We start from the raw sequence: 27,562 nt of genomic DNA on the forward strand, positions 1-27,562 counted from the left end.
CTATACGCATTCATCTTTTTCGGCCAATTGCAGGCTTTGTTTTGCTGTTTAAGCCAATGCCAGCCTGTAAATGATAAAAAGGATCCGCCCCTTGACCTCCGAATAACTTTAGCCAATAGTGATCGATTCAACTGATGTTGACACATCTTTTTCGGCCAATTGCAGGCTTTGTTTCGCCGTTTAAGCCAATGCCAGCCTGTAAATGATAAAAAGGATCCGCCCCTTGACCTCCGAATAACTTTAGCCAATAGTGATCGATTCAAATGATGATTGACACATTGGTTAGCCAATGAAACGCCGGTAAATAAATCCCAGCATACACCGCGTACTACTTGGCGTTCGGGGGAAAATCGAGTCGGCGGCTGCAAGTTAGTTGGAAAACTTTGCGATTTAATATTGATCCATAAATAAGGCGCACTGTATTATGAGGCGCATGGTCAGCTTTTGAAAAAAATAAAGGCTTTTAGGTGCGCCTTATAGTGCGAAAATTACGGTAATCTCTTATCTCAAAATTCTACGCAAAATACTCTATTATGACAATGTGAAAAAGTTTTTTTTTTAACTTTTTTTGAATTTATTAAAAATAGAAAACTAAGAAATCACATTTACATAAGTATTCACAGCCTTTGCTTGATACTTTGTTGATCCACCTTTGGCAGCAAATACAGCCTCAAGTCTTTTTGAATATGATCCCACAAGTTTAGCACACCTATCTTTAGGCAAGTCTCAAGCTCAATCAGGTTGGATGGGAGACGTTTGTGCACAGCCATTTTCAGATATCTCCAGAGATGTTTGATCGGATTCAAGTCTGGACTCTGGCTGGGCCACTCCAGGACATTCACGGAGTGGTTCTGGAGCAAATCCTTTGAGATGTTGGCTGTGTGCTTTGGGTCATTGTCCTGCTGAAAAATGAACCTTCGCCCCAGCCTGAGGTCAAGAGCGCTCTGGAGCAGGTTTTCATCCAGGATATCTCTATATATTGCTGCATTCATTTTTCCTTCTATCCTGACTAGTCTGCCAGTTCCTCCTGCTGAAAAACATCCTCACAGCATGATGCTTCCACCACCATGCTTCACTGTAGGGATGGTATTGGCCTGGTGATGAGCGGTGCCTGGTTCCCTCTAAATATGGCGCCTGGCATTCACACCAAAGAGTTCAATCTTTGTCTCATCAGACCAGAGAATTTTGATTCTCATGGTCTGAGAGTCATTCAGGTTCCTTTTACTAAGTAGTGGCTTTCGTCTTGCCATTCTACCATACAGGCCTGATTGGTGGACTGCTGCAGAGATGGTTGTCCTTCTGGAAGGCTCTCCTCTCCCCACAGAGGAACGCTGGAGCTCTGACAGAGTGACCATCGGGTTTTTGGTCACCTCCCTGACTAAGATCCTTCTTCCTCGATCGCTCAGTTTAGATGGCCGGCCAGCTCTAGGAAGAATCCTCGTGGTTCCAAATGTCTTCCATTTACGAATAATGGAGGCCACTGTGATCATTGGGACCTTCAAAGCAGCAGAATTTTTTCTGTATCCTTCCCCAGGTTTGTGCCTCAAGGCAATCCTGTCTCGCAGGTCTACAGACAGTTCTTTTGACTTCATGCTTGGTGTTTGTGCTCTGACATGCACACTCAACTGTGGGACCTCATATAGACAGGTGTGTGCCTTTCCAAAACATGTCCAATCAACTGAATTTACTGCAGGTGGACTCCAATTAAGCTGTAGAAAGATCTCAAGGATGATCAGTGGAAAAAAGATGCACCTGAGCTCAATTTTGAGCTTCATGGCAAAGGCTGTGAATACTTATGTAAATGTGATTTCTTAGTTTTCTATTTTTAAAAAATTCAAAAAAAGTAAAAAAAAAAAAAAACGTTTTCACATTGTCATAATGTGAATGAGGCTGTAACATAACAAAATGTGGAAAAAGTGAAGCGCTGTGAATACTTTCTGGATGCACTGTATGTTCCCTCTAATTGTTCATGTATCTGAGCAAACACACAAGCTCCCTGAGCAAACTGAGGACTACTGTGAGCAACATCAGATATGCACGCTTTATTTTTAAATAAATAATTTGGTCCACTTAAAAAAAAAAAAAAAAAAATCTGAAAAATGGGATGTGTAGATCTTATACAGTATGCGAGAGTCTTGCTTTGGCCATGGGAATAGTCCTGCTTTGGCCTGACGGAGGGTCCTGTTCTGGATGATATGAGACATATACACCTTTCAGACATAACATTTTGCTCACATTAAAACATTCACATTTTGCACAATGATTTGTGCAAGCAATACTACCAAAAGTACTACAGAAAGACTACTATGGAAACATTACAAAAACACTACAGAAATAATACTAAAAGAATACTACACATAAAATATGACAGAAAAATTACTAAAGAAATACTACAGAAATACTTCTATGGAAATACTACTGTAACACTACAGAAATACAACTACAATATAAAAATACCACATCAATTTCCCTACCAAAATACTACTAGGGAAATACTGCTAAAATACTGCAGTAATACTGCTATGGAAATATGAAAACCGAAATACAATGTTTTGCAGAGTAGACCTTTCTCACTTGAAAAAGCAAAAATCTCACCCAATTTCACCGCTTTTCTTCCATTTGCACATACTCCGTCAAACATTCCATCTTAAAAGAACTGCATTTCTTTTTTACTGTGGCTTGGTGAGTGGATGAGTCACTACCTGTTCGTTTCGCCATGATGCAGGGTTTATATTAGCATCTATTAACACGCTAGCTAACCTGCACAGAGCATATAGGCGGGGCCCAGACGCAAGCACAGTCAATGCCATGATTGGCATTGAACTGTAAGTGAACGGTATCGTATCATTGGCTAGACACCTGTCACTCACTGAGTGAGAAACAAAAAACAATATTATCCGGCAAATTAATTAGATTAGATTAAGTCTAATATTAGATATTAATTAATACGTTATGTTGATGTTGTTTATGCGCTGGATAGATTTTCTTGTGCGCTGAGAATGTGCGGGCAGTCCGCACTTGTGCACGCGCGCAGCTTAGAGGGAACATAGCTTGCAACTGGCCCCCTTAAATACCCATTCTCGTGATTGGCTTCACCTGTGTATGTAGGTCAAGGGTCAATGAGCTTACCAAACAAATTTCGTGTTCCAATAATTAGTGCTAAAGTTATTCAAATCAATAAAACAACAAGGGTGGCCAAATTCATGCACCTGCCTACTTGCACACTTTCTGTAAATCCTATGAACTTCATTTCACTTCTCAAATATAGAATAGAATAAAATCACTGTGTTTGCCTTCTATATGATATATTTAACTGAAATAGCTGATCCGAACAACCAATGATTTATAAAGGGAAATCTTGAAAATGATCAGGGGTGCCCAAACTTTTGCATATGACTGTAACTATCCATCCATCCATTATCTGCACCGCTTATCCTCAATAGGCTCGCGGGGGTGCTAGAGCCCATCCCAGCCATCTTCGGACAGTGGGCAGGGGACACCCTGAACTAGTTGCCAGCCAGTCGCAGTGCATAGAGGGACAGACAATTTGCTCGCTCGGTCACACTTGGGGACAATTTGAACCGTCCAATTGACCTAACACGCATGTTTTTGGAATGTGGGAGGAAACTGGAGTGCCCGTAGGAAACCCACGCAAGTACGGGGAGAACATGCAAATTTCACACAGGAGGTTCGATCTCACGACCCCAGAACTGTGCCGCACACGTGCTAACCACTCTGCCGTGCTGCCTAATTGTATTATCATTTAAGAAAATTAAATTTCAAAACCGGGGCAGCACGGCGGCGCAGTGGTTTGCGCATGTACGGCACAGTTCATGTCTTGGGAACCTCCTGCGTGGGTTCAAATCCAGCTCCAGAATTCCTGTGCGGAGTTTGTATGTTCTCCACGTGTTTGCGTGGGTTTCCTCCGGCCACTCCGGTTTCCTCCCACATTCCAAAAACATGCATTTCAGGTGCATTGGCCGGTCAGAATTGTCCCTAGGTGTGAATGAGCTAGTGAGTTGTCTGTCCCTGTGTGCCCTGTGATTGGCTGGCAACCAATTCAGGGTGTCCACTGCCCACTGCCCGATGATTGCTGGGATGGGCTCCAGCACCCCCGCGACCCTACTGAGGATAAGCGGTGTAGCTAATGAGATGAGATGAGATGGATTTCAAAATTAAAATAAATATTACTTCAAATGACTAACTATTAAATACTTTTTTTAACTATGCATTTAATAAATAAGACCCTTTTCTACTGACTTTTGAGATAGGTTTGCATAATCCAGAAGACATTAAACAGTTCTGCTATCTGGATCAGGATAAGATCAAATAAAATAAGTTAATCCTTTATTTGTCCCACAATGGGGAAATTTATTTTGTTATAGCACTAAAAGACAACGAATAACAGCTTAAGGATATTGACAATATAAACAAGGAGTATTTAAAATGGTGAGTGTACAAATTGGGTTAAGTAAAATGGTCAGTAAAGTGCAAAGTAATATGCAAAGTCATGGAGGGTGTGCAGTCTATTGAGAGCACTGCTTTTTATGCAGTCTGATGGCTGCAGGAAGGAAAGATCTTGCCGAACCGCTCCCTTACGCACTTGGGGTGAAGCACTCTGACACTGAAGGAGCTCTCCAAACCAGATACGGTGTCCTTCAGGGGATGGGAGATGTTCCTAGTCATAGATGATAGTTTAGCCATCATCCTCCTCTCCCCTACTACCTCCACCGAGTCGAGGGGGCATCCCAGGACAGAGATAGCCTTCCTGAACAGATTGTCCAGTCTTTTACTGTCAGCCATTGAGATGCTGCTACCCGAGCAGACTACTTCGTAGAAGATGGCTAATGCCACCACTGTTTGATAGAGGGTCCTCAGGAGTCTTCCATGCACTCCAAAAGACCTCAGCCTCCTAAGCAGATAGTCTGTTTTGGCCTTTTTGTACAGAGCAGTTATGTTATGAGTCCAATCCAGTTTATCATTCAGGTAAACACCCAGGTACTTGTAGGATGTCACCCTCTCGATATCCGTTCCCTGAATGTTCACCATTGTTTGGGGGTGTAGTCTTTGTCTGCGGAAGTCCACCACCAGTTCTTTTGTTTTTCCCGCGTTGATCTGGAGGCAGTTCAGCTGGTACCATATCAACGAAAGAATCACTCGCTATTGTTGTTTTGGCCGCCATATTTGCTCCACTTCTTATGCATGGATTCCGTAGCTATGGTAGGCGTGGCTTGGTCATCACTGTCAAATGTTTAAATTGTGCAAGCTCCCCTACATGAAAATATACGAGGGGCCTGTACTTGTCAACATAGATAAAACTCCAGTGTTCATTTTACCTCTGAAAAGTGATAGATCCCGGGGACTCGCAGGCTCAAAAATCTATGGGTCCCAACAGAGATCTATGGGTCCCCAAAATGTAGTGTTATCGAGGTTGACATTGTAAATCGGCAACAAATATATAATATAAATCTATATATTCATTCAGTTTTAATCATCACAGTTTATTGGTAATACAAATCGGTTATCTCTTCAAGATTTTTCAGTTCACAACAATATTGTAAAATTATACAAAATAATATTGCTGAAATAATTATATAAATCTTTATTTACATTCAGTTTTAATCGTCACAGTGAATTGGTAATACAAAGCAGTTAACGCCTCAGATTTTTCAGTTCACAATATTGTACATTATACAAAATACTGAAAATACTGCCATCCACTTAACTATCTTTAGCAGTGAAAGCATGGCCAAGTCTTCTTTTTGATGTCGTATCCGTTCATACTTGCCTCTCTCTTCCTGCAGCAACAGAATTTCCATAGCTAATTTGTGGTCTTTATTGTCATTGTGCCGATCCAATGTGCTTTTCTGAAAGTTCGTATTGCAAAATGATTTATGCAATCCAGTTTTATTCTCACACTGGGTACACGCATCACAGAACATGTAGCCTCCATTATCATCCTCCTCATAGCGTAACCAGGAATATAATTTAGTCCATTTTGGCAGAAAAGTCCTTTTCTTGCTAGGAGTATTCTTTTATCTTCTTTCGTCGAATCGTTCGCTTTAACGCACGTGTTTTCCTTGCCTTCGCGATTTTTGAAGAATTTCCCCACCGTTTTTTCGTGCGGGAATTATTGCCGTTGTTATCACTTTCTGCATTATGTTTCAATTTATTACTGACACTGAAGAAATTACCAATTTTGTCTTAATTTTCACCTTAACTCGACGACAAGCACCACAACAATGATGTAATCTCGAAGCATCAAGATCTCGTTGGCCGAAAAAACAAAAACTCGAACCGCGAGACCAAAACAACAATGGCAGATCTGCCTGACAAAAAGTTTGGAGTGCTGTAAATCTTTGTTAAAAAAAAATAATCAAGTAATAATGACAATTTTGTGTCAAAAAAGTTGCGTCCCGGGGACGCACGTTGATTCAACACTATGCGTCCCCAGCAAAAATTATGCGTCTAGGACGCAGGGACGCGTGCAAACGAGAACACTGAACCTCAATCATGAGAGACAAAATGTGGAAACAAAAATTAAAATCCTAGTTTTCATTTAAAAACAAATCAAATTGGAGTGAAGTATTTTGGCCACCTACAAACTTCTTGCTCTCAAAGAGGTCTAACTTCTTCTTCGTCCTTCTTCTTATTTAGTAAGTAAACCAGAAATTGCGTATCCCTGGACTACAAGTCACACAGTGCTTTTGCGGCATAAAAATATCCTGGATGAGGGAAATTTCTAGCGCAGATTTATTGTGTTTGGTTCCTACATCACAAAAATTAGCATTTGATATGGGCGCTTATGGAACAGATTGCCTGATAAACATGATACATTTTTAATGATGATTACTTTATTACAAGGGAAATTATGCTGATGTAATCTGACATTCGTCAATCGCCTTATTCATCTATTTTTAAAGGCCTTTTGGCCTTCCAATGCAAAACAAACAAAAAAACAGAGCTCGATGATACGCCAATGACAGGCTGTGAAATGTATATGTGTGAATGTGCGGCTTCCTCACAGCGGGAATGGAAAAACAACCTTGATTTATGTTCTAAAGAAACTTTAATGTTTATGTGTGAGTTAAGTTTGTGGATAGTAAAATAGTTGACAGATGTGAGAACTATCATACTTTACACAAGTTTATGATAAGTTCCTTTACTTGATCTGCATAATACTTCATTGAAACTGTTTGGCCCTAAAGGCGACAGTGTGTAGGATGAGCCCACCCCTGCTGGTGTGAAAATACTGTAATTTTTAGCCACCATCTTGCTACTATAATAATGATGATTTTACAGAGGTAGCTTTTAGCATCACTTACCTTCCACAGCTGAGTCCCTTCATTCAGGCATCTTCCACTTTTTCATTCTCTTGTCACTCATGCTAGCTACTTGGTTGCAAGCTATGGCTTGCAGGTAATGGCTGTTGTTGTTGATAGCTGATCCATGTTAATAAAGATTTTTTGGTCCTTCAGTGACGTTTGAGTAAACATCGTTGTGTTGCGTGATTCAGGTATCCTCCCCTTTTAAGCTGCTATTGTCATTGTTAAAGCCCTAATGTGTAATATTTGACCCCTATATTGCACTGTGTAATCTGGTGCGGGTGAGGGCCAGTGCCTCAGAGCACAGCATTGCGGCATCCTGCCGGACAAATGAGGTTAGGACCTCAGAGGGGATTCCACTCTATTTTAGCTGATTTGTGTAACTAAAGCTTGTTTGGTCCTACAGTGTCACTCGATTAAACGGTGCTAAGTCTCATGATGTGGGCGCTTTCGACTTTTTTACCCACTGTTTGCTTCCCTAGTCATCAGGCTATGGCTCGTTGCTAGCTACTCTGTGTAAATAAAGCTTGCTTTGTCCTTCAGTGTCACTTGTCTTACACAGCTGCTCATGCAAGCAAATGCAGCTGAGTTCCGTAATTCAGACATTTGGCTTTTTAAAATGGTTTCCTTTTCAAGCCACTCATGTAAGACACTCAGCTGCAGGCTGTGGCTCACCATATTCTTTTACTGGCACGTTTAGTAGCTTTTCCAGCTATCCAGCTAGTTAGCTTTGACTAACTCCAGCTATTGGCTCTTTTCAGCCACTCAAGGCGAATCCAACTTGCCATGTCTTTTGTTAGATTTCGTTTAGATTTTCCTGTCACTGTGTGAAATACAAACAAGAAAATATTGACGTGCAGTGTGTCTTCAAAATGCACATGTTTCAGTCCTGTTCTAAACTGCAATGACCTGGTGTGGTGAATTATTACACGCAGTGACCTAAATGTTTTGGTCATATTTAGGTGGATGCTCTGCGGGTCCGTTTGGAGGAAAAAGAACAATTCCTGACCAAGAAAAACAAACAACTGCAGAACCTGACTGATGAAAAAAGCACCTTGACGGGAGAAATCCGAGACATGAAGGACATGTTGGACGTCAAGGAGAGAAAAGTCACTATTCTCCAGAAAAAGGTGAGTACTGCTCATTTTGACCACAAGGAGGTAGTGTAGCACAGACATGGTGATGTTTTAATTTTGTAATGAAGGATGTTGTTTTATGCTAGATATTACATGAATTAATGAAGACTAGCACACAGATGTATGTCACTCAGCTTTACCGGAAACTTCAGTATTTACATTGCAAGTTGGTGCCCCCTTTTTCACCGCACCGGGTGAAACACATACATTGTGACATCTCCCTTTTTTTTTCTTTTTTTTTTCATATTGTGCTAAACAAAGTCCCGGAGGTGTGCAGGCCTCCTAACAACCCTGCCACATCTGGTGGTGGTGACACCAGTCTGGGCCATCTGAGGATCCGGCACTGTAGCTGTTGAGCATGGTTGAGGTGTCTCTGTGACGTGATCACCACCACTAGGGGCTGAAGTGGGCGGGACCCCGCTGACCGTCCCTGCTGTAGGTGTGACCCCTGGTGCTGGCCTCAGGTGTCTACTGTTGCGTCTCAGCACAATCCCGTTATCCAGCTCCACCGAAAAGGACCTTCTCTGGTCCTGTCGTACCACCGCTGCAGGTGTCCAGACAGTGCGTCCGGCCACTTGTGACTGTACTCGCACCTGTTCTCCATTCTGCAGAGGCCGTAGTCCGCTAGCCCCTCAATTGTAATAGCGAGCTTGTCTGAGCTTTTTTTCCTGCACAGCGTTACCAGTGTTCACAATTGCAGGTTTAAGCACATGGGCAGTAACGACTTTGTCCGTCGGCTCATCAGTCTTTGTGCAGAACTGGCCTGGAAACCCTGCGCAGGAGTGTTTCTGTGAGCCAGTATGGCTAGATATGCGTCCGACTTTGCCCGCAGGGCTTTCCCCATTAATCTTTTAGCCGTCTTGAAGGCAGACTCTGCTTTTCCATTGATTTGGGGATATGTGGGTGACGATGTTACATGTTCAAATTCCAAACACTGGCTGAATCTCTTAAACTCCTGTGAGCTATATTGTGGGCCATTGTCCGAAAACACCACATCAAGCACACCATGGCGAGCGAAATGTGCCTTTAACTTTTGGATGACTGTGGTGGACTTGGTATCAGGCAGATAATCAACTTCCCAAAAATTTGAGAAATAGTCCACAGTCACTACGTAGTCTTTATTCTTAAAGGTGAAAATATCGGTACCCACTTTCGCCCATGGCCTCAATGGGAAGTCATGGCTCAGTAATGGTTCTTTCTGTTGTCGAGTGTCTACTTCCCTGCACACTTGGCACTTCCCTATATATGTCTTAAGCTGTTCATGCATACCCGGCCAATACACACATTCTCTTGCTTTTCTGATGCAGTTTTCAATCCCTAAATGTGAGGCATATATCTTTTCCATAATTTCTTGTCTTAGAGCTGTTGGGACGACAGCCCTTTCTCCCCGAAAGATGACATTGTTCTGTACAGTTAGCTCATCTCGCATAGAAAAATATGGCCTCACCTCCAGCTCAACCTGTCCTTTCTCCTCCGGCCATCCTTGCAGTATTCTCCGTTTCAGCACCTGGAGGGCCTGGTCCCGTTCAGTCTCACTTTGGATTTTTTTTCGTCTCTCCTCTGAAATGGATAAGTAATTAATCATATTCACCGTTTCAATTTCAGCTTCAAAGGAAACCTCAACTGCACATTCTGGTAGGTATGCCCTGCTCGGCGTATCTGCAACAAGCATCAGCCTGCCTGGAACAAACACTATATCCACGTCATATTTCTGAAGCCTTAATAGCATTCTTTGTAGCCTCTTTGGGGCACTAAGCAGAGGCTTCCGTGTGATGGTTTCGAGTGGTTTATGGTCAGACTGTACCACTACCTTTCTGCCATAGGTTTATTGGTGAAATTTTTCGACTCCAAATAGAATGGCAAGACACTCCTTTTCTATTTGTGCATATCCTCTTTCTGTAGAGGTTAGTGCCCTACTGGCGTACGCTATAGGTTGGCCCCCCTGCAAAAGTGCTGCACCCAGCCCAGTTTCGGATGAATCACATTGGAGAGTGAGTTCCTCCCTTGGATTTTAATATTTCAATACTGGTGCTGTAGCTATCATACCTTTTATTGTCCCAAAGGCAGAGTCCGGTATGTCAGTCCATTCCCAGATCACATCCTTGTGTGTCAGTTGCCTCAGGACCTCACAGCTATCCGATAGGTGTGAGCAGAATTTTGCGAAAATAGTTCACCATTTCGAGCAATCTCTGTAGGCCCTTAATGTCGGTGGGTCTAGGCATTTCTTGTACGGCGCGTACCTTCTCCGGGTCAATTTTCAAGCCCTCAGATGTCAGCCTGTGACCTATTTACGGCACATCCTTCTGTCTCAACTTTAGTTTGTCAAAATTCAGTTTGATGTTGCATGACCTGCATCGCTCAAGGAGTCTACAGTTTCTCGTCATGGTCCCTTACTGCCCTGTCCTGACTTTCTCCTTCTCCAATAATCAGGATATCATCAGCAATAATACGTACGCCTGGTAACCCCTCAAGTGCCTGTGTCGGCCTGTGCTGAAACACCTCAGGAGCTGCGCTGATCCCCATCGGCATCCTCCTCCACCTGAACCTTCCGAATGGTGTCGCAAATGTTGTCAAGTAACTGGAGCGCTCAGTCAGTTTCAAATGCCAGAATCCATTTTTTACATCACACACCGTGAAAACCCTGGTATCCGCCAGGTCTGGCATGACATCTTCAATCGTTGGTAATGGAAAGTGCTGCCTCTTCAGTGCTCTGTTTAGAGGTTTGGGATCAATACAGATCCTCAGCTTTCCCGATGGATTCCTAACCAGGACCATGTTACTGATCCAATCTGTGCTCCTTTCAACTGGTGTAATTATTTCTCTTGCCACCAGGCTTGTCAGTTCTTGCTTCAGTGGGTTCATCAGAGCCACTGGAACTCTCCGCTTTGGTATTTTCACTTGTGCTATGCTTAGATCCACTTCCAGCTCATATGTGCCCGACAAATAGCCTTCACCCTCAAACACCTGTGGGTATTGCTCCCTGATCTGCTCCTTCTCCAGTGTTTGTCCTTTGCTGTCTGCTTGTTGAACTATGTCATCAATGGCCATGATATTTTCTCTCTGTATTCTGACTAGATCCATGCCCTGCACTGCTCTGTTCCCCAGCAAGGGCACAGATGCCTGCCCGTCAACTACTATGAATTCAAGTCTGTACAGCTTCCTGTTTCTCGGATTTCTTATTTTAATCTTGCATTTGCCCAAAGGCTTCAGAGTGCTTTTATTGTACATGACAAGAACCTGTTGCGTCTGCTCCAATTTTGTGTCGGGATTCAGCAGATGTAACGGAAGAATATTGCAACTTTCCTCACAGTCCAATTGAAATTTTACTGACCTATCCCCCAGCAGCATGGTCGCAAACAGTTGTCTCCCCTGCGCATTCTCCTGTCCTTCTGCGCGAAGGCTCATAATTTCCTCATAGTCCTCCTCAATTTCTGCCACACAGTGTATTCGCTTAGATTGTGCATCCGACGTTCTGCATCTTGAAGCAAAGTGGTTTTGTTTCTTGCATTTACTGCAGACTTTCCCATAAGCAGGACTGCTCTCTTTTTTTCCACTCATGTTGTTTCCCACAGTACCTACAGTTCCTAATTGTCTTTGGCCTCGCCCCCTGCGTCCCAGTAATTTTCTTAACTGCATGCACCTCTTCGCCTACTCCTCCCTCGATTGGCTTCACATTTTCCTTCGATAGATCTGCTGCTATGGATATTTTGATGTTTCTTTCTAACGTTAGGTCTGCCTCGCGCAGCAAGCGCTATGTCACGTGCGAGTCCCGGATTCCGCACACTATCTTATCCCTAATAAACGAGTCTTTTGCAGCCCCAAAGTTGCATGTGTCCGCAAGAACTCTTAATTCAGTCACATATTTGTCAATCGATTCACCCGCGTTTTGGTTTCTGGAGAAAAACCTGTATCTCTCAACAGTTTCATTTGGTTTATGATTACAGTGTTTGTCGAACACCGCTATTAGCTTGTCAAAAGTTTCCTCCCTCTGCTCTTCCGGTCCGAGTGTTGCCCACAATGTTCTTCCCAGTTCCCTGCCGGTTTCTCCAATCAAGTATTTGAACACTTTTACCTTTGTCTTATCGTCTGACGCAGCCAAAGTTATGGGGCTTGGCTTTAATGGCCAATGATGCAAACATATTATCATTATTATCATCTGTGACAGACCCCAATCAGTGCGGATAGGTCAGAACAGTTCAGATGTCATCTACCTCAGCACGGGCTCCCCCCAAGGCTGCGTCCTAAGCCCCTTGCTGTTCACCTTGATGACACACGACTGCGTCCCTAGGTCCGCCACAAACCACATCGTGAAGTATGCTGACGACACAACAGTGGTGGGCCTCATCAGGGATGACAACGACCTGGCCTACAGAGAGGAGGTGGAGCAGTTGGTGGGCTGGTGCAGGGACAACAGCCTGGTCCTGAATGTCGACAAAACTAAAGAGATCATTGTCGACTTTAGGAAAAACCAGCCCAACCATGCCCCACTTTGCATCAACAACAAGGCTGTGGAGGTTGTCAGCAGTATCAAGTTCCTAGGGGTGCACATTACAAACAAACTCACCTGGTCCGTGAACACTGCATCACTGGTTAAGAGGGCACAGCAGCGCCTGTACTTCCTGCGGAGGATGAGGAGAGCCCACCTGCCCCCACCCTCCCTCATTACATTCTACAGGGGCACCATAGAGAGTATCCTGACCAGCTGTATCTCTGTGTGGTGTGGAGGCTGCAGCGCTACCGACTGGGGTAGTGTGAGGAGGGTAACGAGGACAGCAGAGAAAATAATCGGGACTACACTTCCCTCCATTCAGGACATTGGCCAGAAGCACTGCCTATCCCATGCTAAAAACATTACCGGGGACCCCTCTCACCCCCATCATGGACTGTTCACTCTGCTAGCCTCTGGGAAGAGGTACTGCAGTGTGCGGTGCAGGACCACCAGGCTCCGCAATAGTCTAGTCCCCCTGGCCATTAGACTGTTAAATGGTCAATCTAACATATAGTTAACTTAAATCTAAACGGCTGCTAATCTGACTTTTTGCACTACTGGCAGTTTTTTTTTATAGCTTGCAACTCCTTGCACATTGCTCTCTGCACTATTGTAATTACAGCGTTATTGTTACAGTGTTAATGTTACTGTGTACCTGACTTGTTAACCTGACTGCCCATTTTGCACATCTGGTTAGCTACTCTTCTTGCACTATCGGCACTATGGTAAAATACTATACGTAGCCAAAATACAATACAACATTATTTATATCTGTACATTCAAGGAAACTGTGGGGGTCAGATGCATCGACATTTCGTTCTGTATACACGTGTACTAGAATGACAATAAAGTAGATCTGAATCTGAATCTGAATCTGAATTAGTGACCAATGACTGTGTCCACAATGCTTGAATTAGCATTTTTAAACTGACATTCTGTGCTGTATTATCCAACATAACCTATAAAGTAAAGCTAAGACTTAAAGCAAAGCTAGCCTCCAAAGCCATGCTATTTGCCAATGAGGGTAGTGGCTCCAAAGGCAAAGTTTGAGCTAAAACTAGGTCTGGAAGGATTACATTTTTGGAGATCATGATCAAAGAATTTTAATTTGTAGTGTCATCAAGACATTTTCCCACATACTCTAAAGAGAATATTGAGTGGATTTAATTCTATATGGACTCTGGCTTGTATTGTAAAATGTTTGATGGTGAGATGAAGCCAAGAAAAGATAAAATAAGATCAAAATGCTGATCTGTCGATAGGCCTTTCTCTTTAATGAGTCCAGACTTGTTTTTTATATTCTTATGATTTATGATTTATTTCAGACCTCTTTCATTTTGTCTCAGTGACGGACAATTACAGCACATGCAGCCTTTAATTTGAAAGAAAAACTAAAGCCGACTGACAGCCAGCGAATGTAATTAGTAGCGTTTGCGTTTCATTATTTGCAATCTTTAAGCGAAAGCATTTTGACTTTGAGGTCCTCAATCAAGGAGTTTTATTGACACTGTGACTGCAGTCTTTCATTTTCCAAGATTTGATAATCCCCAAAAAAGGCTGATTTATAGGGTGGACCAAAATGTTTCTTTAAAAACGACAGTGTGCAATGGTTTAACATTAGAGGTTGTTGTAGTTTAGGACGGAGCTGAAATGAAAGCTAAAAGTGTATGTATGTGTTTGTAGTTGTGCAAAAAAAATAATAATACAATTTTATATATATATATATATATATATATATATATATATATATCGTTATTTTAGTAAAAATCAGATCATTGAAAATATAATTTCAAATACTGTACTCACTAAATTATATACATAAATAAGGAGAAATGATAATCGTCATAATAGTGTGTAAATAACGAGGACAGGACAGCAGAGAAAATAATCGGGACTACACTTCCCTCCATTCAGGACATTGGCCAGAAGCGCTGCCTATCCCATGCTAAGAACATTACCGGGGACCCCTCTCACCCCCATCATGGACTGTTCACTCTGCTAGCCTCTGGGAAGAGGTTCTGCAGTGTGCGGTGCAGGACCACCAGGCTCCGCAATAGTCTAGTCCCCCTGGCCATTAGACTGTTAAATGGTCAATCTAACATATAGTTAACTTAAATCTAAACGGCTGCTAATCTGACTTTTTGCACTACTGGCAGTTTTTTATAGCTTGCCACTCCTTGCACATTGCTCTCTGCACTATGGTAATTACAGCGTTATTGTTACAGTGTTAATGTTACTGTGTACCTGACTTGTTAACCTGACTGCCCATTTTGCACATCTGGTTAGCTACTCTTCTTGCACTATCGGCACTATGGTAAAATACTATACGTAGCCAAAATACAATACAACTTTATTTATATCTGTACATTCAAGGAAACTGGGGGGGTCAGATACATCGACATTTCGTTCTGTATACACGTGTACTAGAATGACAATAAAGTAGATCTGAATCTGATCTGAATCTGAATCTGAATCTAAATTGAAAAACCAACATGAAAGGAAGACAAAGCAGGATATGTTAACTCTAAATAAACAAATAGGAAAGAAGATGACACAGGACATTTATTAGTATGTTGATAGAATAATACCTGGAGTGTTTCGATGACGAAAGGTTAAAACATTACAACACTAACTGGCTCTAACAGAGCAGACAAAAACTCAGGGTATACGACCCCAGAATGAGGAAACAATGTACACTGAGAAAAAACCCAGCCAAGCCGTGGAAGCTGAGAGTGCCCTTCTATACTCTTTGCGACATCAATTGACTATCTTTCGATTTTCTTTTCCCAACACTGGCGGCTCTATTGAAAGCCCGTCGGTCTATGTGCTTATTTATTTATTTTGACTTTTTGGGTTTCTTCCTGGCTCACGGGAGGCCGAAGCGCGCTCTTGCCGTGCATGTGTTATTCATGTTCAAACATTGTGGTCGTTGGCATCCATATTCATGCTTTTAAAAAGCTCTGCTCTGTATTGGGAAGTATCGTGTCCACTATCTGGTTGCATCCCGATGCCAACCGCAGACATGCCACTTTGGTCACTGCTACCAGACCTTCGATGGACATCCAAACACGCACACATTTATAAAAATAGAATGTATTTTTTTATGTATTTGTTTTTTTTATATGACGTATCTACTGGAAATAGTATCACATGGATGGACGAATAGATGGATTAATACATGGTTCAATATATTTTGGGATGTATGAATGGAGTCATGGTTAGAGTTATGGATGAATAGATAGATGAATATCCCTTTAGGATGGATGGACAAATGCATATCTCTGTGAATGGATGGATGAGTAGAGAGATGGATTGAAGAATGTCTTTTTGGTAGGATGGGTGAATATGACTTTGGATGGACTGTCATTAGTGGATAATGTCATGGGTGAAAAGTTGGTCTCTCTGGATGGATGGATTCGATTCATATCTCTTTAGATAGATCGATGAATATCATCTTGGAGTTATGGATGGTTAGGTCGATGGATGGATAGATAGATGGACAAATATCTATTTGATGGATGAAGAGATGATGGATGGATTGATGGATTAATTACTAGATTGACTATATCTTTGTAAGAAGGATGGAATTTCTTTGATTGATGAATGTCTATGTATGGAGGCATGGATGAATAGATGCACAAATATCTGTTTAGGTGGAATGATGACTATACGATGCAAAAATATCTCTGGATTGGGTAGATGAATATGATGGAAGATAACTTTTCAGAAGTTTGAGTTGCTCTGTGGATGGATGGATATTCAGGGTGGTGGTGGCTGAATAGATGGCTGAATATCTCTTTAAATAAACAAATAGATGAATGGGAAAATGAATATCTCTGTCAAGGCATGTGTAAAATAATTGTTGGATGAATATCTTAGTACAAAGATGGATGATGAATATCTCTTTGAATGGATAAATGCATGGATGGAAGGATACATATATCCACGGAAGGGGGAATGGATCAATGTCTCCCTCGATGGAGAGTCGGATGGATGGATGAATACATTGATTCATCTATAAATTATGTATTGAAGTATGTATGAAGTGGTGAATCCATATGTGTATGGCTGTGAAGCTTTTTACCATCAAATGGTCTGAACCTTTCAGTTGACATCATATCATGTCTTTTCATTCGCTATTTTGAGTTCAGCGAGATAGAAATCGTACCTCGGCCGCACCGAGGATTTATCGATTTCTTCATCAATAATTGATTACAAGTCAAGAATCCGCGGTTCCGTTTCAACCAGAGGAATTCGTCCTCCTCTTGCGTTTGGTCGATGAGGAAAACAATGGCAAAGGCGACGGCGGTCAGGCTCCATCCGGGCTTCATCCGGGCCCCTTCCGGGCCCCCTCGGCGTTGGATTCTTCCGGGGGCCACTGAGTTCTCTGTGAGGATGGAAGACAGATGGGTCAACTGAGTTTGTGGTTCAGCGCTCGGAGCGCGTTGCGTTTAGGTCACGCTGTTTTTGCCAGAAAACACATTTTCAACAGTTTTTCACTCATCGCGTGGAACCGCGCTCTCGTAACAATGTTATTAACAAACTCTGGCAACAATGCGAGCCAGCGATGGGAAGTGCAGATTGCTGTTTTGTTAAAGTGATTGTGTGTAGGATATACGGAGCCTTAGTGGACTAAACTATTTCATTAATTTTGATAAAACACCATTGATTTAAATAATAGGTAAAATACCTGTTCTATCTCAAATATTCCTTTAGCTTTAAAATTGTCCATTCATATTCCACAAGTTGCTGACAGGTTTGGCCGCCATCTCACAACTACAGGAACCCGGTTGATCATTTTGCGGGGCTCGTTTGTCCTGGGGACGCTTTTAGCAATTAACTGCGACTATACGCATGCAGCGTAGCCCCAGATTTGATGCTCGTCCCATGATTCCGGCATGTGGTGCTTCTTTCTCACTGTTTCCTTTTGTAGTTGTTCTTGTATACACCTTTCCTGGAAGCTTAGGCTCACTACTAGCCACTAATATTTTTGCTAGCCGCTTATGAAAATAAAGCCTGCTTCTACCTTCAGTGTCATTCGCCTTTCACAGTTTGTCATGCAAGATGTCAAGCCCCATAATTTAGGCATCTGGCGCTTCTCCCACATTTGTCTCCTTCTCTAGAGACTTTTGTTAACCACTCACATGCTGGGTACAGAATTGTTATCATGATCTGCTCCTGATCCGTCGTTCAGTGTCATTGCTGATGCAAGACAATGTTGCTGAGTTACGTGACTCTGGCATCTGGCCCTTTCCCCTCACTGTTTCCTTATCTAGCCATTCAGTTTGCTACAGAATGTGGCTTGCTACTAGTTGCTATTGCTACTGTTAACTGTTTCATGTGAATAAAGCTTGGTTAGTCTTTCAATGTCACTTGTCTGTAATAGCTATCCCTTGAATTACTCATCCGGTGCTCCATTCCCCCCCCCCCGCGAACTGTTCCCTTCCATAGCCACTCATGTTAGCCACTTGGCTGCAGGTTATGGCTTCTCGCTAGCCTCTATTATTATTGTTAGCTGATCTGTTGTAACTAAGTGTTCTATTTTCCTTCTAATGTTTTTCTCTTGGTTAAAAGAACTGAATGCTCCACCTTATAGTTTCATCTGTTCCCATCACTTTGGTTTTTATTAAAGGATATTTGATATGTCCAACTATTAGCAGTGTGCATTACAAGTGTCTGGGAAAGAAATGGAAAAAAAATAGCTCTGTTCATTTTGGACAAAAATGCTGTCGCAATAAAGCAATGGGGACACTGAGGATTTGGCGTAGAGGGTATTTTTCTTTCTTTTTCTTTTTTTCCCCTTGTATTTTCTCTTGTTTAATAAACTTTGATATCTGGGTTCAGTTTAATGAAAATAAAGGCGGTGGAGAAATTATTTTTCTCACTTTATTGATTTTTTTATGTGTTTTGTTTTGTCTGTTTTTTTTTTAACTTTATGACTGTTATTTATGTATTATTTTTGCTTTCTTCGACCTCCTTTACTCCAGATTGAGAACCTGCTAGAGCAGTTAAAAGACAAGGACAAGCAGATCGTCGGCTTGAGGGATCGAGTCCAAGGTTTTCAAACTGATTCAGGCAACACGGAAACGGCCCTGGCCACGCTGGAAGAAGCCCTGGCTGAAAAGGTGCGAGAACAAACGCAGTGGAAATATGTACTACCCAGAAAAAGGCACCGCCCGAAACGTGCCGAAAGAAACCAGCAACCTGTATTCTCAGAATTAAACCACAAAACCAGCACTCAGGTGTTATACAATCCGGAACATTGGACTCATTAAGGTAGGAGCCCTTTTAATCAAGTCGCTAAGTCGTCATTAGCTAGCATGATTCACAATTACTATTTAGCGATGCACGCCTCCATTTTTACAAACCACACGGGCAATTCTGTAGAAAAAATAATAATCAGAGAGTTCGATGTAAAGGGGCATTGTCTAATATTCCGTACCTCCTAGTGGTACAAAACACTTTCATTCAGTAAATAACATCAACATTGATATGAATGCTAGGAAATAAATTACATGAAATATCATATCAACTTTTATTTAAAAGAAATAATCATAGTTTCGGATAGGTCTGGCCTTGATGCGGCGAGGGGGCTTGCGTGTTCCAGTGACCCTGGAGAGCGATACCGTCGGGAGCTTGCTCCTGGTAGGGTCACCCATGGTGGGCCGGTCTCCGGGGTAGGTTCCAGACAAACAAAGACCCCAGCGTGTCGGTACGCTGTGAGGTGGCAGCCCCACCAACCGACTATCCTGCGGAGGGCTAACAACTCACCCAGGAGAAACCCCCTTTGTTATGAAACTGACCAGAGAAAGAAGCCGGACTGACCAACACGGTAACGGACCCCAGCCTGCCCCCGACCAACGAGTACGGATCGATCTTCGTCGTAAGACCCGTGTCGCCACCTGGAAGCGACATCGTAGAGCCTGTCAAGAGCTTTGTGTATCTGGGGTCCATGGTGACAGACAATGGGGACCTAAAACCAGAGATTCTCCGCAGAAGAGCCCTGGCAGCATCTGCTCTGCAGTCTCTCTGAAAACCAAGCCCCACCACACGACGTCACCATCATCCTCACTGATGCCAACGCCACTCTATCCAGCAATGATCGGTCCCCCGGCTCACCTGTCGGCACCACCTTAGTTGACAGCACAACAAACGACGATGGCAACCGCCTCCTCCTCCTCTGCCACCAAAACAACCTTTGTGTTGCTGACACCTGGTTTCCTCGGAAATGCATCCATCACTGGACGTGGTACAGCCCAGATGGCAGAACCAGGAAGGCATTGGACCACATCGTGATATCACGACGCTGGAAGTCGTTTGTAACCAACTGCCGGGTGTTCAGAGGAGCACAGCTTGGCAACACAGACCATCGTCTGCTGGTGGCCCAGCTCAAGCTAAAGCTCCGAGCCAACCAGCACAAGACTCTGCCTCGCCCTGACTCCTCCCGACTCAGCGACCCCAACATCGCCAGAGACTTCAGTTGCTCCATCCGCCGCACTCTCGATGCCCTGGCTCCTGACAAGCTGACAGACTGGGCGGCCATCAAGGAAAGTGTCCTCCAGTCTGCTCACAATGTCCTCGGACGCCCGCGATCCTCCCCGAGAAAGCCCTGGATATCAGAGAGGACACTAAACATCATAGACCAGCGGCGTGAGGCCCGGCTCCGAGGCGACCTCACGGAGTATCGGAGACTGAACCGCCTGCGCAATGTGGCCATTGCTGAAGATAGGGAGAGGTTTTGGCAGGCAGAAGCCCAACAGCTTGAGTCCGCGGCCAACAACAACAACATGAGCCGCGTATTCAGTCTACTACACCAAGCCCGTAGCGGCCCACACATAAAGACAGCCCTGGTAAAAGACTCAGACGGCAACCTCATCATGACAGAAGCCAACTGCCTCGCGCACTGGAAGGAGCACTTTAGCCTCCTCTTGCAGCACAGCACCATCCCAGCTGATCCCACCCTCCCAGTGGCTGCAAACACAGCACCTCCTAGCGACACCTGCTGCACAGACCCTGTAACACCCGAGGAAGTGAGAGCTGCTCTGAAGAAGCTGAACACCAAGAAAGCCCCCGGCATCTGTGCCATTACCGGCGAGATGCTCAAGGCCGGCGGTGATGGCATGGTGGAGTGGCTAACCTGCCTATTCAACCAGGTGTGGGAATCGGAGCAGCTGCCCACCGACTGGACCAGAGGAGTCATCATGCCCTTCTGGAAATGCAAGGGTGACAGGCTTGTCTGTGGAAACCACAGAGGTATAACCTTACTCTCCATCCCAGGAAAGGTCTTCACCAGAATCTTGCTCAGCCGTGCCCTTCCAGCAATCAGAAGCTGCCGCCGTCCCCAGCAGGCTGGCTTTATGCCCAACCGCTCCACAACAGACCACATCTCTGCCGTCCGTTTGCTGACAGAGAAGACCCGTGAATTCCGTAAAGATCGCCATCTATATATCAGATTCATTGATCTTAAGGCCGCCTTTGACACCGTCTGCCACTCTTCACTGTGGAACATCCTCCAAGCTCTCGGAGCACCACCCAAGATCATAGCCCTGTTCAAGCTGCTCTACAGCAACGCAGAGAGCTGTGTCCGTATCAACGGCATTGACTCTGACTGGTTTACTATCTCCAGCGGCGTTCGCCAAGGCTGCGTGGCTGCTCCCGACCTTTTTAATTGCATCATCGACCATCTCATGTTCAGGGTTAGTGAGCGCATTCCCGGAGTGTCTTTCGGCAACTACCACCTGACTGACCTGGAGTATGCTGACGACACCATCATGCTCAGCACTTCCTACAGCCAGCTGAGAGACGCTCTGGGCATTTACAGCGAAGAGGCAGCGCGGCTTGGCCTCCAAGTGAGTTGGACGAAAACCAAGTTCATGTATGTCGGTGATGGACCAGATCCACCTCCCATCCAAATTGGTAGCGACATCGTAGAGCCTGTCAAGAGCTTTGTGTATCTGGGGTCCATAGTGACAGACAATGGGGACCTAAAACCAGAGATTCTCCGCAGAAGAGCCCTGGCAGCATCTGCTCTGCAGTCTCTCTGGAAACCACTCTGGCGGCACCAGACCATCGCACGCAAGACGAAGCTCCGCATTTACAACCTCGCAGTACTCTCTATCCTGCTTTATGGCTCAGAAACATGGCCTCTGAACGACACCCTGGCCACAAGAATCGACGGTTTTGATAGCAGGGCTTTCAGAACTATTGAGAACATCAGGTGGCCCCAGCGAGTCTCCAATAAAGAGCTCAGAGCCCGCACGTGCCAGCCCCGAGCATCTTCCTTGGTCGCACAACGCCGCACCCGCTGGTTTGGCCATGTCCTTCGTCTACCACCAGACCATCCGACACGAGCCATTCTCCAGTTTGACCCAAAGGCCGCAGGCTGGAGACGACCACGAGGGAAACCCCGCACTCGATGGCTCAACGTCGTTGCGGGCGACCTCCAACAACACGGAGTTGCTGTAGAGGATGCAGAACAGCTGGCACAAGACCGCCAGCATTGGAAAAACCTGGTTCATCTGGTCGGCTCAACGCACAGGGACGGGACCCCCCGACCTTCGCTGGAGCAATAATCAATCAATCAATCAATCATAGTTTGAGCAATTCATATTTCTTTTACTTGGTGGAATCCCTACGTATATGTTTGTCTGAGATCTTGCTGCTACGGTGTGCTCTGTGGCACTGGTTTTTGTTCGCATTAAACAACAGATACTGTATATTGGTCAAACATTACACACGGGGGCTTGAAAGGACTAATTCATTTTTCTAAGAATTCTAATTCTTAGAAAAATTCTGTTTAGTTCAGAAGTTAAAAAACATTAAAGCTTTAAATCAGATTTAAAGCTTTAACTTTAATTTTGACTCCAACTTCAGGGAGTTAAAGCTTTTAAAATGTTTTCTAAATGTTTACGCTGCAATTAATCATCTTTTTGAGTAACTAGAGTTAAAGCTTGCGCATTGACCACGACAACACAAGTTAACAGCCATATTGAGCCTATTTTTCCCAGTAATTTCCTTTAAACCTTGAGCTCTGATATAATGTTTTAACTGTAACTTCAGCGGAGATTTAAAGCTTTAACTTTAACTGTAGTTACTTTAACCTCACCAATAAGAAAGCTTTGACTCAGTTTCAGCTTTAAAACTAGTTTATGAGGCTTAAAATCTGGAGTTCATCATCATTTTAAATCAACTTTAAATAGTGACTGTTACAAATTGGCTCAGGATTTAAAGCTGATTTAAAGCTTTAGCTCCGATATAATGCTTTAAATGTCGTTTCCGCTGCTTTACCCTGACTATTAAAACAGTTTAAAGTGCTAACCACAGAGTCAAAGCTTTAACTTTAAAATGGTTAGGGTTAGGGCTAACCCTAACCCCAAGAATAACCCTTACCCTAACTCAAAACAGCTTTAAAGCTCTAACCCCACTGCTAAAACTTTAACTGTATCTTCAGCTGTGTAAACTCAATCGTTGATACAGCTTTGAAGCTTTAAAACTTCAGATTTAAAGCTTAAACTCTCATTTAATCTTTATAGCTTTAACTGTAGTTTAAAGCTTTTTATCTTCCTCAAAAACCTTTAACTCCAGAGTTAAACCCAAAATCCTGATTGATAAAGTTTTTTTACTGCAGAGTTGAAACTGTACACCTAATTCATAAAGCTTCAACTCCAGTGGTAAAAGTGAAAGATTTTCATATTGTGGGAAGAGTTTTTTTTTTTTTAATCTATTTCTCCTTTATCTTCAAAGTTAAAGCTTTCTGTCCTGTTTTAAACAGCTTTAGCTGTAGATTTTGAACTCTCTAGCTGTTTTAAAAGGCTTTAACTTTGGACTTAAAGCTTAACATCTGACCTCAAAGACTACACTTAAAAGTTAAAACTTTAAATCTATTTTATAAAGATTTAATTCCAGATTTAAAGTTTTACGTCCATTTCATAAAGCTTTGTATCTGTTCAATAAAGCTTTAACCATAAGGTTATCCATCTCTCCAATTAATTGGAGTTAAAACTTTATAAAGTCACCCCTGAGAATACAACGGTCAGATTGATCCGATTTTTCCTTTGCAACTTCCTTGTCTCCATCTTGAACCGTCAAGCATCTTTCAGATAGCTCATAATATCCCGAAAACACCCAGGGCCCATTAGTCATTTCCCCGTCTCTTTTTTTACTTTAAGTTGTCATCCAAATGCTGCTACGGATTCAATGTTTGGGTGCACTCAATCATAAAATTTCGTTCCCAAATAAACACGTCGATACTTCCAAACGCACCTTGTGCTTCCGCCGAAACGGTTTGGGGCCCAACGGGGGAGAGTTACGACATAAACATTCCAACGCGGTTTATCGGGAGTTGTAAGAAAGTGATTTCCAGTCCTGTATTATCCATTTTCAATAAATCTTGTCTTGATTTTTTTTGGTCTTGCTCTGATCTCTTCCTGTCGCTATGATTATTTATGACGGTGGTCTTATTTAGGCTTGAAATTTATGAGTTTAGGCTGTCCTTTGCAGAAGGCGCCGGTAGGCCCATTCATTAAAAAGCTATGATTCATTAATGCGTTCCAACCCTCCCACTACCTTGCAAATATTCCTGTAAAGCTCCAGTGTGTATTATATAGCAACCCCTAGTAGCGTAAAAATACTTGATTCATGGAAATAAAATATGAATAATTCTAATAACAAAAAACAACACATGCACCATCTCATAAACATGATTATTTTTCGTATCATTAGACGCTTGTAAGGATATTCCATAATTTGAGGAGTCTGAAATGTTTGGCAGCTATCTTACTACTACAGAAACCAGAATGACCTTTATGCTTGACAAGCTTGTTCTGGTGGTGCTTTTAACAATAAACTACTACGCGCAGCTAACTCCCATTGTTTCCTTCTCTATCCACTACTGTTTGCCATATGGCTACCTGCCATGGCTCGCTGCTAGCAATATAGCTATCGTTAGCTGCTCCTGCTTTGTCCTTCAGTGTCACCCGACTTCCAGTGTTGTTAATGCAATGGTACCTAGAAGAGTCCCGTGACCAAGGCATCTGACTCTTCTTTGTTTTCCACACAGTATCCCCCGTTATCCACTCATTTTAGTGACTTAGCAGTAAGCTATGGCTAACCAGCAGCCTCTAATGTTATTGTTATCTTCTTCGTCCTTCAGTGTACTCCGTGTCCACAGCACGTATGGAACATGTCCGAGTCGCGTTATTCCGGCATTCGGCGCTTTTCATCTATGACTTTTTTCCACTGTTTCCTTTTTAAGCCACTCGTGAAGCCAACTGGCTGCAAGTTATGTCGCTTGAAAAATTCTCATTTTATCTTGCAATCTTTTACTTGCATTTTATTTCTCCTCCTGCTAGTTGCTAACATTAGCCACTTACACCAGCTCTGACCAACTCCAGCTAGTCTTTTTTTCAGCTGGTTGGTGTTTTGTTTTTCATGGGGATTTAAAAATCAGGATAAAATGCATTGATTTATTTCATTTCATTCAGTCATTCATGTGAATTTTTTTTCACTTTAAAGTTTCAACCCATATTGAGGCTTACAGTACAAATCAAATTAAACCAAAATCACGATTTTTAAAAGTGTACCATATATTTTATTTATAGACCCTGTTAATTTGTTATTTTTATTTTATTTTTTAATTAATGATTCATGTATTTATTTGTTCGATTTTCTTTTCTTTTCCCAGTACTATTTTTCAAATTATAGCATTTTAAGAGGAAATTAAAACAAGATTATGACTTATTTTTTAGAAAAAAAAGACAAATTGAAGGCAATGCCGCAGTGCCCCCTCTCACAATTGTTTCCCTATGCTACCTCCTAACACAGGGGTCAGCAACCCAACATGTAGAAAGAGCAATATTAAACAAACAAAACCAAAAAAAGCAAATTTGTCAGGAGACGCAAAAAATTAAAAGCCTTATCTAAGCCTTATAATGAACGCACAACATGTTGCATGCACTGTATTTACTAGCCTACTGTCAAAGTTATTCTAGGATACCGCCTCAAGTTTAACTTTGTTTCTATATTAATGAATCATAGTACGTATAATTGTTTTGATAACTTTAAAGAAATACATTAAGAAATCAATTTTTTTGGTGACATTCTTATTTTAACAATTCAAAAACAACAAAATCAAAGGTGAATAATGTGCTCCTTATCTGGGTAACAAAAAGAGTGCAATAAAATAAAGCATAAATATATACAAATAAAATTTCAACCTTTTGAAAAGGTGAAGAAATTAAAGTTGCATACATACAGCTAAAGTTTAATTTTTGTGCAGTTAATTTTTTTCATCTTACCTTTGGGGTCCATGGCAGATCACACAGAGGATGCGGGCTCTCTAAAAGGGGCAAAGCTTGGTCCCGCACAGTGGGCTTTCACACAGAGGACATACAGGTAGTAAAGGAATACAAGTGAGGGAAAACTGCGCTTGCACCAATTCATAGTTACAATCCTAGTTAAAATGTAATACTTTTTCTACATATTCTTTCTTCATTTGAAAATGTTTAAAGTGGTTTGTGTCACGTTTGTTCTTCTGAAGAAATTATATTAAAATAAAAATATAGTTCCCTCCACCAACTTTTTCAATTTGTAAACATTTTTGCGCTTAAGAGCCACATGCGGCTCCTGAGCCGTGAGTTTCTGACCCCTGGCAGAGCATAAATAGATTTACATTCAATGCCGGAACCCCCCAAAAAACCTTAACCAAGATGCATAATCATTTTACGTTTCAAATACTAGAGTAAGAATGCAATTTTCTCACATCTTTTTAAGCCTTCACCAGATCGTCCCTCATGCCTCTCAATTTCCATCTTCGGTCAGGAGCGAGTTATCGAGAACCTTAGGGAGCAGAAAGATCGGGCTGACCGGGGTCAGCTGGAGGAGTTGGAGCGACTCAGGAAGGAAAACCAGGAGCTGAGGGACAAGATGTCCGACATCCACCCGCAAAACGCGTCCTCGAGACCCCCTGCCGTCCTAGGGCCCTGCCAAGCCCAGAAACTCGACGGAGAGGTCTGTAAAAAGGGGAACTGAAGGGGGCGGGGCCGTGTACGTTTTTTTAACGAACTGAGACTTGCATTTTAGCAGTCCGGGTCGCATAAAAAATATGGTCAGGTTCCCAGGCTTGGTGACCTATCCAATTTTCCTCATTCGCATTCAGGAATACATATAACTGCATGTTATATTTATTTTTGTGATTGCTTTTATATTGATAAGATTCATAAAATTTGTTTTGAAAGCATCAGAATTAAAGCAAAACAGTCTAGTAAGTCCCCCTTTTACGAACAAAATTATTTTTGTAGTGTTTTGTTAGCATTACTGTAGTATTTTTGTAGTGTTCTTGTAATAGTATTTTAGAAGTATTTTTGTAGTATATTTTAGTATTACTGTAGTTGTATTTTGTATTTTCTTTTGTAGTATATATATGTAGTGTTTTTGTTGTATGTTGGTAATGGAGCTTTTGTAGTAATATTATAGTAGTATTTCTGTAGTATAATTTCATTTTTATAGTAATTTTGTAGTATTACTGTAGTTTTATTTTTTAGTGTTTACACAGTCCAGTGGTTAGCACAATCGCCTGATACGCGCAAGACATGTTGGCCTGGAGAGGGATGACC

General features: G+C 42.6%; 1 protein-coding gene and 1 long non-coding RNA gene across 3 annotated transcripts in view; one reads left to right on the plus strand and one right to left on the minus strand.

The window, feature by feature from the left end:
* Positions 1 to 27,562, plus strand: part of LOC148370387 (ERC protein 2-like) — a 204,448-nt gene that overhangs the window by 57,683 nt on the left and 119,203 nt on the right. For both annotated transcript variants that reach the window (XR_015850119.1, XM_088332908.1), the window contains exons 9-11: positions 8,288 to 8,455; positions 18,938 to 19,075; positions 26,769 to 26,957. Coding sequence is in view for 1 of the 2 variants with exons in the window: in XM_088332908.1 (XP_088189034.1) it covers positions 8,288 to 8,455; positions 18,938 to 19,075; positions 26,769 to 26,957 (495 nt within the window). In the remaining variant the exon portion in view is untranslated. The remainder of the gene's footprint in view (positions 1 to 8,287; positions 8,456 to 18,937; positions 19,076 to 26,768; positions 26,958 to 27,562) is intronic.
* LOC148370389 (uncharacterized) lies at positions 15,467 to 26,923 on the minus strand. The gene is made up of 3 exons (XR_015850126.1): positions 26,710 to 26,923; positions 26,246 to 26,320; positions 15,467 to 17,337 (listed from the first exon to the last, which is right to left on the minus strand). It is a non-coding gene; the product is annotated as an uncharacterized LOC148370389 (long non-coding RNA).

The sequence above is a fragment of the Urocampus carinirostris genome, chromosome 3, assembly GCF_059441175.1.
Source record: "Urocampus carinirostris isolate Australia breed hairy pipefish chromosome 3, RoL_Ucar_1.0, whole genome shotgun sequence".
Classification (NCBI taxonomy): Eukaryota; Metazoa; Chordata; class Actinopteri; order Syngnathiformes; family Syngnathidae; genus Urocampus; species Urocampus carinirostris.